Raw genomic sequence first — 15,952 nt, 5'->3', positions numbered from 1 at the left:
TTATGATGTCTTGGGACATATTTCAATATAAACTTACTTTTTTATACACATTTGGTTTTGTATTCTTGTTATTCATCTCTTGATGTAGCGGAGATCAATAAATAAACTTCAGGTTTGGGGGAAATAATTGGTTTAAATAACGAGAATAAAAAAAAAGAGTTATACTTGGACTTAAAAGTTAGAGTATGTTAAAGATTTTGTGTTTAAGCGTCACTCAGTTTCATAACATCAGGCCAAAAACTCTCCTTTAAATCAAAATAATACATTAAAAATATGATTATTTTTATTTAAAAAAAAACGTTCCCAGTAGTGATTTAATTATGATTATGGCGTTTTTAACCAAAATCCCACAACCTAAATGTCTTAAAAATCAATTTTTCATGTTGATCTTGAGCCTCTTTTTCCAAAATCTCCTCTGAGGGGGCGTGGCTTTTGGAGCAGAGCTCCTCCTTCCGTCTACCGTAAGTATTGTATGAAACTCACAAAAATCCAGTAATATATCCAGTAAATATTTAGTTTTTTCTTAAATATTAAGTTTTAAGCTGAACATATAATTTCAAATTAAATATTTAGCTTGCTAATTAAATATTATGTACATAAACATAACATTTATAAATAAATACATTTAAAAAGTGAAAATGTGCATTTGATAAACTTATTTTTCTCCTTAAATATCCTTAAATATTGATGTTAAAATTTTACTTTAAGGATTTACAAACAGCACCACATACTACAGTATCGGTCTTCTTTTAAACATTAGGGCAAAACATTAATTTAAAAATAACTTTATTCTGAAAGCATTTATTTTAATGTATAAATCAAGTTTAACAAAGACTTTAAGTTGCAAAGAAGTTAAGATAAAAATGCACATGTCAATACATGCATGAACACACTCCTGATAAAGGAGTAAATCTCTCGCCGACATGAGAGAAACTGTTGGACGTTTCCATCCTGGGATGAAGATCAAAGCTGAAGGGAACGACGGAGTTCCTCTACAGAGCTGTTGAAAGGCAGACTTTGCCCTGGTGATACTGGGACTGATGCTGCGGTTTGAAACCTCCGTCTGCGGCGCCTCTGAAGTTGAGCTTGTGGAATTCACTGGTGATGACGGACAGAGACTTCCCTTTCGTCTCAGGCAGGAAGAATCCCACGAAGAGTGCAGATAAGAGGCAGGACGCTCCGAAAGGCACAAAGCAGTAATCGCTCAAGCCGCTCTGGAAAGGAAGTGAAAGTGTATTAAAGTTGAAAGTTATAACGGCATTCTGCTAGTTTTTGGACTACTTTTGTATTTATTACGATTTTTTTAGGCTATTTTGGAATTTAACTACTATTTCAGTTGCATGTTAGCTATTTTGGCTAACTTGGGCTTTTTTCAATTTTTTAAGCTAGTTTGGCATTTAACTAATATTTTAGCTAGCTATCAGCTTCAGTGTTTTAGCAATTAGCTGCAGTGTTTTTAGCTATCAGCTTCAACGTTTTCAGCGATCAGCTTCAGCATTTCCAGTGATCAGCTTCACCGTTTTCAGCTATCAGCTTCAGTGTTTTCAGCTATTAGCTTCAGCGTTTTCCGCTATCAGCTTCAGCGTTTTCAGCAATTACCTTCAGCATTTTTAGCGATCAGCTTCACTGTTTTCACCTATCAGCTTCAGCGTTTTCAGCTATTAGCTTCAGCGTTTTCAGCAATTAGCTTCACCATTTTCAGCTACTATCTTCAGCATTTTTCAGCTATTAGCTTTAGCGTTTTCAGCTATCAGCTTCAGTGTTTTCAGCAATTAGATTCACTGTTTGCAGCTATTATCTTCAGCATTTTCAGCTATCAGCTACAGCATTTTTTCAGCTATTAGCTTTAGCATTTTCAGCTATTATCTTCAGCATTTTTCAGCTATTAGCTTTAGCATTTTTAGCTGTCAACCTCAGTGATTTCCACTAGCATTTTTAGTTATTGGCTTCAGCGTTTTCAGCTATCAGCACTAGCATCTTCAGTGGCCAAATTCAGCTTACAGCATTCACACTAGCATTATTTCAGGTAATCCTATTTATCTAGTTTTTAGTTATTTTAAAGCTAATGATGGTTAAGATGTGTGCTTTACATGCACTTGCGCATGACCTCATTAGTCGACTAATAGGAAAAAAAGGTGATTTTTCGATTATTAAAATAATCGTCTGTGACAGTAGTACTGGCTGGGATGCTGCATATGAATCAACAATTTTATGTTGACATTTAAACTTAAAGTTTTCCATTTTTTGACCTCCGCAAAAGAGATGATCATTTGTTTAAGTGTAGTTTTTACTTTACTTTTTCATAATTTCTTCAACAATTTCCGTCATTTATAACAAAAAGATTTTGTAAACTTAATAAAATGGTAGCCGTTTTACATAACCAGCATTGTCTCAGAAAATCATAAATTGTTAAATTTCATGATTCTTGAATATATAATATATATATATATATATATATATATATTATATATATAATAAATATTTATTATTATTATTATTATTATTTTAATAATATGAATTACTTTCAGACAATATGAAAAACCAAAGAGCAATACCTACCAAATATGCTTTGCTTGGTAAAAAGAAAAATATTTTACTTCGTTGAAAATTCAAAGATTTTTAGTTTTTTTCATTTGATATTTAAGCAATATGTTGCTTCTATTTAAAATTTTTAATAATAATCCCAAAAAATCTAAATTCATAAACTCTTTTTTTTTATTGACAGAAAGTTTGTTTGTTATTTGCTGTGTTTACACCTAAACCTGATTTTAAGATTCTTTTAATGGTTTATAAATGTTTTTATGGTCTTGGGCCTTCTTATTTGAGTGATCTTTTTTAAAGTATGAACCCTCGCGGACCCTGAGGTCCTCTGGCACCGGCCTGCTAGTGGTTCCTAAGGTGAGGACCAAAACACATGGTGAGGCTTCGTTCTCTCATTACGGTCCTCGCCTCTGGAACAGCCTGCCGGAGAGTCTCAGAGCAGAGACCGTAAAGGTTTTAAGAAGAGACTTAAGACTCACCTTTTTAATGCTGCTTTTAGTTGATCTTATGTCCCTATTTATTTGTTTTAGTAGTTTTATTATATGTTATTATTTTATATATTATGTTATTTATTATTTTATTTTATTTTGTGAATTTATTAATATTTTCAATAATATTTTATGTCTCTTATTTAAGCATTTTACTATGATTTTAACCCCAGTGTTTCCAGTGGGTTCTATCATATCAGGGCTTGTCTGCTTGGTCTGGGGTCGTTGCCGTGGTTCTGACCCTTGCTGGGGCGGCTGGAGTCCTGCACTGCAGCCTCACAGCTGTGGAGTGGACTCCGTTGCTGTCCCGCTCTGGGTGGGTGCCATGGCGATGTTCCTTTGACTGAGCTGGTCCTGGTATGATAGAATCCTCAATACTGTTTCCTCACAGCAGAGCCAAGCCTTAAGTTTATTTTACAATTCTCATTTATAAGTCATTTTTATAAATATTCATTGTGTGTGGGATCATGAGTTGTATGTGTTGGGGGGTGGGGGGGAGTGAAGATTTTCTTTTTGTATATGTTTTTGTTTTTAATGTAAAGCGCTTCGAGCTGCGCAAAGTATGAGAAGCGCTTTTTTATACATAAAATTTTGATTTGATTTGATGTATATTTGGTTCCTCAGGAGACTGACCTCTTTTGTTTTCATCTGCTCTTTCATTTATGATTTTGTGTTCTTGTTAATGTGTTTTTTTTACTTGTAGTTATCTTTTTCTAAGGTTATTAGTAACTTAATGAGACTCAGAAAACAATTTCCCTATTGCTTCACTAATGTGATTTAAGTACATGTCTGTATAAGCTGTTGTTACAGTTTGTGTTCTCGACTTTGTGGATATTAGACATGAGAACAATAAACAGTTGAGTTATCTTTGAGCTTTAAATACATATTTAACACTTTAGAAAGTATCCCAGATCCTCCACAGCGCTAAAATATTTGGAATTTTTGCAAAAATGTAAATTATTATGACTTCTTGTCTTTTACTGCTTTAAACAAATTGGTATTTTGCTGATTAGACAACAAATACCTTAAATGCAGTGTAAAAAGTATGTGATTTTTATTTATTTTTTATTTTTTTAAATCCAATCCAGTATATTTGTTTCCTCTTTTAATCTTTAATTTATAGTTATTACTGTTTAAGTTAAACTATTTAAAAACAATTAAATAAACATGCAGATAAACTGAACACGAAGTGTTGGACTGACCATGATGAACGGAAATATCATTCCAACAAAGAACAGGTTGAGCCACATCATGGAGCCGGCGATCATGTAGGCCGCCGGCCGAGCCGTCTGGTTGAAGATTTCTGTGGGGAGAATCCCGGTAACTCCAGCTGAGAAGAGAAGGTTTTATCACAATAGATCCATTTCCATAGATTATCAGCCTTTTATTCACGTTTGTTTTTGATTAAACATAAAAATGAGTAATAAATTGCATTGATTGTTGTCCATATTACCATGAAGACACAACTCATTTTTTATGGATGACGCATTGATCAAAGAAAGCCAACTTTATACACAAACTTAATTAATCCAGTAATTCCAGTAACTGTTTTTATAATAAGTGACTTTTAAAGAAAAGTGACTGTTATGAATTATTTTGCTGCCATTCGTTTTCTTTACTAATCCTTGACTTTTTTTTAAAGATTACAGAAGGATTTGAGTTTAAATATAAAAAATAAAAACATATCAGAAATCATTAATTGTCTGACCTGGTCCCATTCCAAAGCTGAGAATGTATGTGAAGATGCAGGTCATATTCAGGTAAGGCATCCAAGAAATATAACTCTGAAAAATAACACAAACAATTGATACATCATTAAAATACTAATATTCTGTGGAAGTATTACTACAAAACTTTAGAAATTGAAAGGATCTCCAGGGAGAACCAACCTGCAGCTTTTTTATTTCTATGTTTTCTTTACCCAGGACAATAAAAAAACATCTTAAAAATTGATTTATGAAGCCTCCTAGTGGCCAAAATGTAAAAAAACTATCTTATCTCTCTAGCCGCTATCTTACCTGAAACGAGAGAGCAACTGTGAAGATGACGGCCCAAACCGTCATGAGGATGAAGCCTCCCATCAGCATGAACCTCCGACCTTTACGCTCAACCAGCAGGTTCTGAGAGAGCCAAAACATTAACATCTTGTATCAAATCGTGAGACACAGTTTTATTTCCATCAGCACATAAAATGTTATTGTGACGACGAGAAGAGTCTGAAACCTTTGAACTTAAACACTAAAAGAACCGTTTGGTCCAGTTTCTTACTCACCAAAACCCAAAGAGCTGCAACTTTACAGTTTAGAAAATTTCACTTTATGTATTTGTAGCCTTTTAGTTGTACATTCATAAAATGTAGCTCTTAAATGTTACAAAAAACATAATTATAACAGTATATGTTTCTGTTTATAATCGTTTTAATGTCTTTTAATTTGACAGTCAAACATAAAAGTTCCTTTCAAAATAGAAGAAACTCTTTGTTAAATTAGATTCTCCTACTGCAGCAGATTAAAAAGTAAGAAAGTCAAACGTGACTTTTTTTTTTTTCATGAGTTTATGGCATTCATCCTTTTTTTGTCCTTTTACTGCCGTGACCCCATTGGTGTAGAATGCAACTTTTTTTTCTTTAAGTCTATACATTTAAATGTCACTTTTAGACGATTTTGATTTTAGTGACCTCGTCTTTGCTTCGTTTTTGGATTTATCCATTTATATTTTGTCTCTACATGTTTGATTTTTTTGCTATAAAACACAAAAAACTAATTGACCTACGTTTTTAGTTCATTTTTGCAGTAAAAAATGACAACAAATTTGAGACTTTTTGAACAGTTTCAGTTACATTATGTACAGCGGAGTACTAGGGCCAACACAAAAAAGTAATATTACAAGTTTTTTTCTGATCAATTTACAACTTTTAATCTTGTAAATGTTACATTTGTGAAAAAAAGTCATACATTTAGAATTTGACTTTTGAAGTCATAAATATACAACTTTATTTTAGTAAATTAACAACTACAACTTTTTTCTCGTAAATCTACAAGATTTAAAGTTGTAATTTAAAAATTTAATTGCTTGTAAAAAAAATAATTGTACAATTTTTTTCTTGCAAATTTACTACATTAAATTTAGTACATTTGCGACTTTTAATCTTGTAAATTTTACAACCTTTTGCTCAAAAATTTGCAAGATTAAATGTTGTAATTAAAAAAAATCTTAAAAAGTAATATTGTAAATGAACAACTTTAAATCTTGTACATTTAGGACTTCTACTGTTGTCGAAGTCTCGTAAATGTATGACTTTTTATTTCGCAAAAAGTAAATTTACAACATTAAAAGTGAAAAATTTAGTCTTTGACTTTCAAAGTCATTATTGCACGAATTTATTCTTGTGAATTAACACTTTTTTCTCATAAATTTACGTTGTTAGTTGTAATTTAAAAAACTTTTTTGCTTGTAAAAAAGAAGGAATTCCTGCAAATGTTTTGCATTTGAATTTGTAAATTTACGAGATTTAAAGTCCTAAATTTATGAGTTTGAAGTTGTATATTAAAAACTTTTAATCTTATAAATTTATGAGATTTAAAGTCGATTTAGTCGATTCATTTTAGGCTGAATTTCAAAGTCACAAATGAATGACTTTGTTTTCGAAATTTTACGAGATTTATAGTTTAAATATAATAGTTTGCAACAAAAAAAAGAATTCCTACAATTTTTTTTACGAGATTTAAAGTTGTACATTTATAAGATGTAAAGTTGGAAATGTAGGACTTTAAATGTTGTAAATTTCCAAGTGCAAAAGTCATAAATTTAGCCCATGACTTTTAAAGTCATAAATATACAACTTTATTTTTGTAATTTAACAGTGACGACTTTTTTCTTGTAAAGATTTAAAGTTTTAATTTAAAAAAAAATGTTTTGCTAGTGAACAGGCCCTAGTACAACAATTATAATTCTGACATTTTAATGTAATATAATAAAAAAATATTTGTGTAAAAAAAGTTGCCAAACACTGCCAGAAAAAAAAACAATTTTAAAGATAAAATAATAGATCAAATTGAAACAAAAAAAGATGAGGCAGACCTCTATAAATATGATAAAGTTCAATTATCTGTGCAGTCACGTCATCAAGAGACTTTTCACATTTTTTGTGTTTTTATTGGAGGATCATGATGTGAACTTTCATGATGTGATGTTTTTAGAGAAATACTTACACACATGATGCAGGCTGTGAATTCACATGTCCCAGTACCAATTGTTGCATACTGGATTTGATCCTCTGATATCCCAGCCTCCTTAAACACGTACGATGCATAGAAATAAATCTGAAAGAGAAGCAGGGAAAGTACGACAATGAATCCCGGCTGTGAGCTGCTATTAAACTGCAGATTAGCAGATTATGAAAGCATTTGTACACCGAGTCATTGTGTAAGCTAAAACGGGCGAGCACGCGCTCAAAGGCTTTGAAACACGAGAAAACGTCTTTTCCTAAATGTGTCCTTCACGTGTGTTTGTGCATTGTGTGCTCTGCAAAGATGCATGATCTCCATCTGAACTGTTGATGGGTCATCTCATCTTTCCAAACCACAGCACATCTGATCCGGTTCCTGCCCCCTCGGGGTCATTCACGCTGATCCTCCTGGGACGTGTCAACAATGTGTCATCTTCATCAAAGGTCATGACATCCAGTCAGACTGGAGGCTTTTCTCACCGAATCATTGCCGCAGAGCTGCATGGCACTGCTGATGACGATGACAGAAATGAGCTGCCAGCGGACGGAGCGGTCGGTGAACAGATCCCACGGTCGGCTGGGTCTCATTCCTCTGATTTCCGCCTGTTCCTGCAGGATCTCGTCAAGCTCGCTGCTCTGGACCTCGCAGCCCCGCAGCCGTCTCAGAGCTGAGCAGGAGAAGAGAGTCAGTCGATGTCTGCTTTGACAATGTGTCTACATGACGGAGGCATCTAACCCACTTTGACTGAACCAAAGTGAAAAATATGAATATAGGCGTTAGGAGATGTTCTGCTCAAAACATATTGCAGGTTAACCAAGAATAAGAATTCCTGCACAGAATCCACAAAGGAAAAAATGAGAAATTATTGCAAAGTTTTGACAAAAAAAGTTAGAAAAATAGAGGAAAAAAAGGTGTTTTGAAGGGATTTTGTGTAAAAATGTCGCAAAATTTGTAATAAGTATTGTAAGTAGGGCCAGAAACATTCTGAAGGACAATATTCATCCTGGTTTTCATCTCTTCAATCTGCTGCCTTCTAGTAGACATTACAGGTTAGGACTGGACAGGACAAACACCTCATCAAAACCAGTTCATTTTCAAGGACATAGTTTCTGCAGAGCTGCAGGAGTTCATTAGAAATTCACCTCTGAGTGATTGTTGGCATGGAGTAAGCCTTCCCCTGCATCCCGACATCCTTCTCTGTCTCTGTCATATTTTGGTAGCGGTGCAACAAAAAAAGCTAACAATATTGTAGCTGTCCAGGCGTAACGTTTTGAGTCGGGTGCCAGCTCAGATCAGGTAACAAAGACGTTAAGCAGCAGGAGTTCATTAGAAATTTGCCTCTGAGGTTTGGGTGCAGGGCCAACCCTTGGCATAGCTGAGCTAGGCGGCTGCCTAGGCTCAAGAGCAGAGCCGCTCAGCTCCAAAAGTCACGCCTCCTCAGAGGAGATTTTGTGAAAAAACTTCATAATCATAAAAAACTACTGGGAACGATTTAAATTTTTTTTTTAAATAAAAAAAAATTCCACCCCTAGGGGGAGCAATGAAAAAGCAATACCGGCACCACAAGGGATCAAGAAATAAACAGCATTTCTTTACAAGCGCATGTCACGTCTGGGTAAGATACAGTTAGGTTTTCTGTCAGCCTCACCGCTATTATTATTCTATAAATGATCAGATGTGACACCACAATTATCTAAATGTCATTGTCAAAAAGATAATAATAACAATAGATCTAATAATAATAATAACTGATTAGGCTACTATGTTGTTTGAGGCATTTTATCCAGTCGGACAGTTGTGAGAGGGATGCCAGCTCGATGAGGAAAACGTACATGAATCTAGTCGTCTATAAGTGGATTCATCCACTAGGAGCGGAGCAGGGAGGTTTAAATTCAAATTTAAGCTTTATTTTCTTTAAATATGTGGTCCAAAACATGATTTTCATCAGTGGGTTTTGAAAGGGAAATGTTTCTATTTCTGTTCTCTTTCTCAAAAAAAAAAGTAATTCAACCTGTGACTTTGTCCAAACCACGTTTCTCCCAGATAAGGCCTAACTCAACCCAATCCTGAAATAGGAAACACGTGTTAGAGTGTCCTTACCATCGATACAGGCCTTCTCGTCCCCTCTGTCAATGAGCAGGTATCTGGGGCTCTCCGGGAACCACGGCAGGGTGACCAGCTGAATGAAGCCAGGAATGGCATTACTGGCTAGAAGATACTGCCAGCACGACTCACTGCCCAAAATCTCTCTGTAAATTAACAACACAAAGTCGTTTTTTAAAATATATCTTCAAATCAACCGCCTGGTTTAGTGTGCAGAGTTTACCTGAGCCCGACCACCTGTCCCAACACAACCCCAAACGCCGTGAAGACAGCAGAGGACAGGGCGATCGCCCCTCTCAAATGCTTCGGTGCACTTTCTCCAAAGTACATGGGCTGTACGTTCATGCTGATTCCTGCAGCATTAATGAGGATCAACATCTCTGCTGGGAAGAATCCAAAAAGCTCAGACTGAACGTACCGGCGTTTATGCCGATAAGAACTCGAGAGATGATGATCATCTCAAATGACTTGGCGGCTCTGCTCGTCAACGCCAAGAGAGCCCCCGACATGAGGAAAACGTTGTTCAGCAGCAAGCATTTCTTCCTTCAAATGACAAATAGGGAAAATTGTCTATTTATTGTATTAACTTTCATAAATGTTTCTTATTAAGAAACAGAATATTGTCAGTTTTCACCAAAAAAATAACATTTCTATCCCACGTGTGCAGATCCACGTGAAACAAGGAAGTAAATGAACAATCTCTATTCATTTGTGCATCCTCGGTATAACAGGTTTATCATTCACCGTCTTTTGGGCATTTACTACCTTCCGTAGCGTATGGTCATAGGTCCAGCAATCAGAGCTCCAGCAAAGCCTCCCAAGGAGAAGATGGAAACAATGATTGTCCACACCACGGTCACCTGGTAATCTTCCAACTGGATGTCCCAGCGCTCCAGAAATGTTTCATTGATGAACGTTTGAATAAACTGTAAGAGGGAGAAGAGATAAAGATCAACCACAGTCTTACTCGGTTACTAACAAACCCACAGATAAAGTACAGCAATGATTGAAAACGGCACTAAAGTTCGTCTCCTGATTTAAACAGTAATTTGTGACTCGTACATTGTTGGTTATTTAATCACAAACACTTATGAGTTACAAGAAAAAAGAAGTGTTCTTGAAATAGAAGTATATTATGTAATCTATATAACACACTGACAACAGTAGGAGCGTTCATGATGGCCAGGTTGTAGCCATACTGTAGAGTTCCTCCAATGGCTGCAGAAGCAACCATGAGCACCAGCGTCACAGGACTGCCCTGTTAATGCAGACAGAAAGAGAAATGAACAGAAAAATAGCAGGAAAATGACGGTTACATAATCGTAATGAGGCAGAAACTATTGAAATTAGGGCTGCCACGATTAATCGACTAATCGTCGACTAACCGTCTTTTCAAAGAGTCAACAACTAATTTGATAATTGATTAGTCTTTACTTTATATTATATGGAGTCAGAGTGTAGTAAAGCTGAAAGTTATAATGGTATTATGCTAGCTTTTTGGACTATTTCGGCACTAATTAAGGCTAATTTGGAGCTTAGCTAATATTTCTGCTGCATGCTAACTATTTTGGCTTATTTAGATTTTTTCAGTTTTTTAGGTTAATTTGCAGCTTAGCTGATATTTCAGCTACATGCTAGCTATTTTGGCACATTTAGGATTTTTCTGCTTTTTTAAGCTATTTTGTGGTTTAGATAGTATTTGAACTGCATAGCTGTTTCGGCTAATTTAGAATTTTTTTCTGTTTTTTTAAGGCTAATTTAGAGTTTAGCTAATTTTTCAGCTACAAGCTAGCTATTTTGGCTAATTTAGGATTTTTTCAGTTGTTTAGGCTAATTTGGAGCTTAGCTAATATTTCAGCTATGTTGGCTTATTTAGATTTTTTTCAGTTTTTTAGGCCAATTTGCAGTTTAGCTAATATTTCAGCTACAAGCTAGCTATTTTGGCTAATTTAGAATTTTTTCTGTTTTTTAAAGGCTAATTTAGAGTTTAGCTAATATTTCAGCTACAAGCTAGCTATTTTGCTCATTTTGGATTTTTTTCAGTTTTTTAGGCTAATTTAGAGTTTAGTTAATATTTCAGCTACATGCTAGCTATTTTGGCTACCGGTAATTTAGGATTTTTTTCAGTTTTTTAGGCTGTTTTGGAGTTGAGCTAATATTTGAGCTGCATGTTAGCTGTTTCGGCTAACTTAGGCTTTTTCAGTTTTTTTTTTTTGTGGCTAATTTCGCATTCAGCAATATTTTAGCTTGCTATCAGCTTCAGGATTTTCAGCTATTAGCTTTAGTTATTTCAGATATCAATTTCAGCATCTTCATCTATCATCACTAGCATCTTCAGTGACCAAATTCAGTTTACCGCATTCACACTAGCATCATCACAGGGAATGCATTATATCTATTTTTTAGTTAGTTTAAAGCTAATGATGGTTAAGATGTGTGCTTTACATCCAGTTTGTCGATGACCCGATTAGTCGACTACTTGGGAAAATTATGTGATTAGTCGACTATTAAAATAATAGTTTGTGGCAGAACAAATTGAAATCTATGCTTTTTGCAGCTATTTCACTGGTTATTCATGCACATAATTTTGTTCTGAAACAGATTTTGAACACAAATGTTAGCAGATTTCAACAGATCTCTTGCCAAAATGAAACGAAATGTTAATTTTATGTATTTTTTAGCTATTTAAGCATTCTCTGTGACCCAAAGTGGTCACACAGATGAAAATCCTGGACATCTTCCTCAGACAGATGACCACTTCAAGCTTAGTTCCCAAGTTTGTATGAATTGCAGAAGGTTGACAGTTGTCACAAAACCATATAAAGAAATGCAATTATGGTTAAAACTTACATGTAGTTGAATCTGCACATAAAAAGTGTTGAGAAAAGCAGCTTACCTTCTGCGCGCCCTGCTCCATTGTTAAACCGACCTGGTGGAAAGAGACTCGACGGAGTCTGACGGAGGAGCAGAGTTCAGACTGCCCGCCTTAAAAAAGGAAAAAAAGGGAGTTGTGAGGGGTGTCTAGAGTTAATGTTTCCATCTGTTAAAAGTTTCACACTTTGTCTTTATCTGAGCTTTCACTTATATAAAGTGAAAGCAAGTCTTTAAATAGAAACGCCCACAAATCATAACAAGTCTGCATAAGCAGCTTAATCTGTTAAATATTTTTCAACATCTATCAATCTATTTGTAATCTCTTGACTATTAGGGCATTCTGGAGTGAAATTTGTTGTCTAAATTTAGAAGGTTTGGTTTTAGTTGTAGGTAATACGTCCTCCAACAGGCTAAATACCCAAAACATAGAGCTAAAAACACCAGATAATCCCTTAAAAAGATGAAATAGCCAAACATTAAACCAGGGCGACTGGAGCTGTTTGTTCACATAGAGACCTGCAACCTGCAGAAATCCAATGATGCTTAAAAAATTTGATTTATTGACTGTTTTAATTTTTTTTTTTTCAATGAAATACTAATTTTAGAGTTCCTTTATCTTTTTCAGGGCTATTTTATCAATTTGTTTTCTTGAAGAATAATTTTAAAAAAGTTTCTTAATTTTTTTTCTTCATCTGATTTATTTTAGGTAATTTATAGTAATGATTTTTCGCATGAAAAATAATATGCAAACATTTTTGATTTTTTAAGATTGATCTGCATATGCAGTGATGAACTCTGAAATAGTATCATGTCAATTTACAAAATATAGGATTTACTGTTGTTTATAGATTAGGGTGTTCTGCATAAAAAAAAAAATCTCTTTTTTAATAAAATTGAATTTGGATTTATTTATATCTTTTTAGTTTTAAATTTAGTCAATGAGTTTTTTCATTACCAGAAGAATACCAACAAATGTGTCCATGTAAATCTCTGCATTTCTGACAGAGTTGGTGTAAATGTTGAGTAATTATCACATTTATTTTGTATTGGAAATCAAAATCAGTTACATTATTATTATTATTATTATATTCATATTTGCATATGAATTACTAGCTTTTGTTAGTAGTCACAGACGCACAAAGCAAAAATGTTAGGTCGTGTCAAACCGAAGGTAGTGAAACCTCTGAAAACTCTGATTTCTTCAATCCAAAATCACTGCAAGAGTCCAGGTCAGAGGTCGGCAACCTTCAGTAAAAGAACCGTTTGGGATCATTTTCTCCTGATTAAAACCTAGAAGGGCCCGTATAGTCTTACTTTGAGCTTTAAGACATTTGGATTTGCATTCATCGCCTTCTTTTTTTTAATAATAAATATGAATTATGTCTATTTTTTTGGCATGAACTAAAGCAAACAGGGATGTAAAAGCACACAGAGTTTATCATCTATGTGCACCTTAGCCAAAAAATGTCTAAATTAAATAAATGCTAATTTAGTCATCCTTACATTAAAAATAGCTTTTTTCTTTTCTTTTTTTTTTGTTCTTTTTCCCTCTTTGTCCTCAGCAGTCTTACACTGTTGGGTTTGTTATTTTAGTTTGGTAGTCTTAGTTTGCTGGCTTTGTTTATTTGTTTTCTTTAGGTAGTTTTGGTTAGAGGGAGCTGCTGACTCAGACGGTCGACATGGCTCGGTCAGCAGTCTCCATAACTTATTTTATGTTTGACCGAGGAGCCATGGAGAGATAAAAGAACCTCGTGTGGATCTAGAGCCGCAGGTTTCAGACCTCTGATCTAGCAGAACGTTCTAGAGGACTTCATGATTCCTTCTGCTGAAGATCTGGATGGAGATGCAGATGTTATCTTCCAGCTGGACCTAACCCCTGCTCATACTGAAGTACTCAAGATTTTAAAAACGCTTTTTTGATTGATTATATTTTTGCAAAAACTTAGTAAATGGTGATTTTTTTTCCCACAGTATTCACATTTTCTGTTTTCTGTATATAAAACAAACACTTGAAATCAATTAAATAGTTTGCTCTGAATCTATATTATATCAAAGTTTATTTAATTGCATTATAGAAATGAAAACGTTTTTCAGTTAAAGTCTTAAACTTGGAAAGTGTCTTTACAGTAACTGGGACCCACATTTCAACTTTTACTTTTATTTTTCCGTCTTTACTCCTTTTTCTGACTTGGAGTATGGCACCCTGTAATGTTCATAATTAAATAAATATGACCTTATTTAGACAATTAAACAATAAAAATCTTCTAAATATATAAAACAATCACGAAATTGTGAAAAACCTGCACACAAATTTTAATGTGACCGTATTATATCAATTCATTTTCGCTTTTAAAAGATGCTTGTGTTATAAAAGATGTTTAATGGTTGATTGTCTGAATAAGTTCATATTTATTTATTTAATTATGAATATTTTTGCATATTGGAGATCATTTCTGTAAAATTGAAACCTGATCTGATTTCCAATCTCACCCCTCAAACACTTCAAGTAGAGTAAAATCACAGTTGTTTGAATTTTAGATAAATCATTGTCCTGTTTCTCTGATTTTTTTAAATTTGAATTTAAAATCTAAAAGAAATAACTAAATTACAATTTATTTTCTCACTTATTTCAATTTTTCTTTCAAATGAACAATACTCAATGTGTCCAGCAGAGGGAGCTAGTTAATCCACGTTGTGTTTTCGTGGTCCAGATTAATGCGAGTCACACTGAAGCAGCAAAGTGAAGCAGACAGATGGATCATCTCAGCGGCTCTCGGTTGATTATTAGATTTTATATGATTTGTTTAGAGAAACCAGTTTTTACATCTGATAGTAGTTGATGATTGAAACTTGTAAACTGTTTACTTTGGTTGCATATCTGTCAAATAAAAGAATGTCGTTTATAAAAATAATTATTTAGAAGATAAAAAGCAAATCTGATCCACTTTAAGGTCAGATTTGATCATTTCCCTCAGCAAAAAGTAGTACACTTGAAATTTACTTGTGTATAAATATGACAAGACTACTGTTGACCATGTAAGTGTAGTGTAGTACTGACTGAATACTTCTTCAGACTAAAGTGGAACATTTTAGATTTACAATATATAGATAGTATAAGTAAACTTTAAGTTTATTTTCCTCACTTTTAATGCCTATCTATCTGAATATTTTGATAAGCAATGTCAGGATTAGCAACATCGTAAAGTTTAAGGGTTCCTCCTGTTAGATTTATAGTAAAGACAGTAGATTTAAGTAACAAACAAACCAGAAACACACATGATAAACATCAAACATACACTAATAACATCTCTTTATTTTTTACTCCTCATCATAATGCAGTTTAATGAAGCAAATTCAATCAAAACACAGAACATAATTGACAGTTGTGTAAGTATGTAGGAAAGAAGAAATAAATATTTTAGTGTACTGTACTTGTAGTGCACTTAAAGAGAGTACTATTTGCTCAGGGTCAGCAGTCTCCACCACAGGAATGAGGAGGAAACCGTCACATTTAACCCTACTGGTGATTAAAGAGCTTTTACAAATATAAATGTGCCCCAAAAATATACAAAATATGAGAAGAAAAATAAATGGGTCTATGGGGATTTTAAAAAATGCAATTGCTATCCAATGTTGGTCATTTTTAAAACAGCTCAGCTTGTTTATCAGTCTCTCCATGGCCGTGCACCAAAGTACATCTCTGATTTACTCGCTCCT

At 34.0% G+C, this 15,952-nt stretch overlaps 1 protein-coding gene across 1 annotated transcript; it reads right to left on the bottom strand.

Moving 5' to 3' along the window:
• Positions 1 to 846: 846 nt before the first annotated feature.
• slc2a11a (solute carrier family 2 member 11a) lies at positions 847 to 12,409 on the bottom strand. Its single transcript, XM_024269782.2, has 12 exons — positions 12,258 to 12,409; positions 10,521 to 10,619; positions 10,127 to 10,287; positions 9,780 to 9,904; positions 9,585 to 9,714; positions 9,359 to 9,507; positions 7,738 to 7,925; positions 7,241 to 7,351; positions 5,048 to 5,149; positions 4,738 to 4,813; positions 4,232 to 4,359; positions 847 to 1,214 (listed from the first exon to the last, which is right to left on the bottom strand). The coding sequence occupies exons 1-12, from the start codon at positions 12,276 to 12,278 to the stop codon at positions 993 to 995; spliced, it is 1,512 nt and encodes a 503-aa protein (XP_024125550.1). The 5' UTR covers positions 12,279 to 12,409; the 3' UTR covers positions 847 to 992.
• Between the last annotated feature and the right edge of the window lie 3,543 nt (positions 12,410 to 15,952).

The sequence above is a fragment of the Oryzias melastigma genome, linkage group LG5 (assembly GCF_002922805.2).
Source record: "Oryzias melastigma strain HK-1 linkage group LG5, ASM292280v2, whole genome shotgun sequence".
In the NCBI taxonomy this organism is placed as follows: Eukaryota; Metazoa; Chordata; class Actinopteri; order Beloniformes; family Adrianichthyidae; genus Oryzias; species Oryzias melastigma.
This window is presented reverse-complemented; position numbering and strand designations above follow the sequence as displayed.

What these genes read in the sequence shown, in the direction of transcription:
- slc2a11a (XM_024269782.2), bottom strand. Translation starts at nt 12,278, where the DNA reads ATGGAGCAGGGCGCGCAGAAG. An exon ending in TCTTATCGGCATAAACGCCG is followed by an intron (nt 9,715 to 9,779) that starts GTACGTTCAGTC and finishes TTAATGCTGCAG; the next exon opens with GAATCAGCATGAACGTACAG. An exon ending in TGATATTTCCGTTCATCATG is followed by an intron (nt 1,215 to 4,231) that starts GTCAGTCCAACA and finishes CTTCCTTTCCAG; the next exon opens with AGCGGCTTGAGCGATTACTG.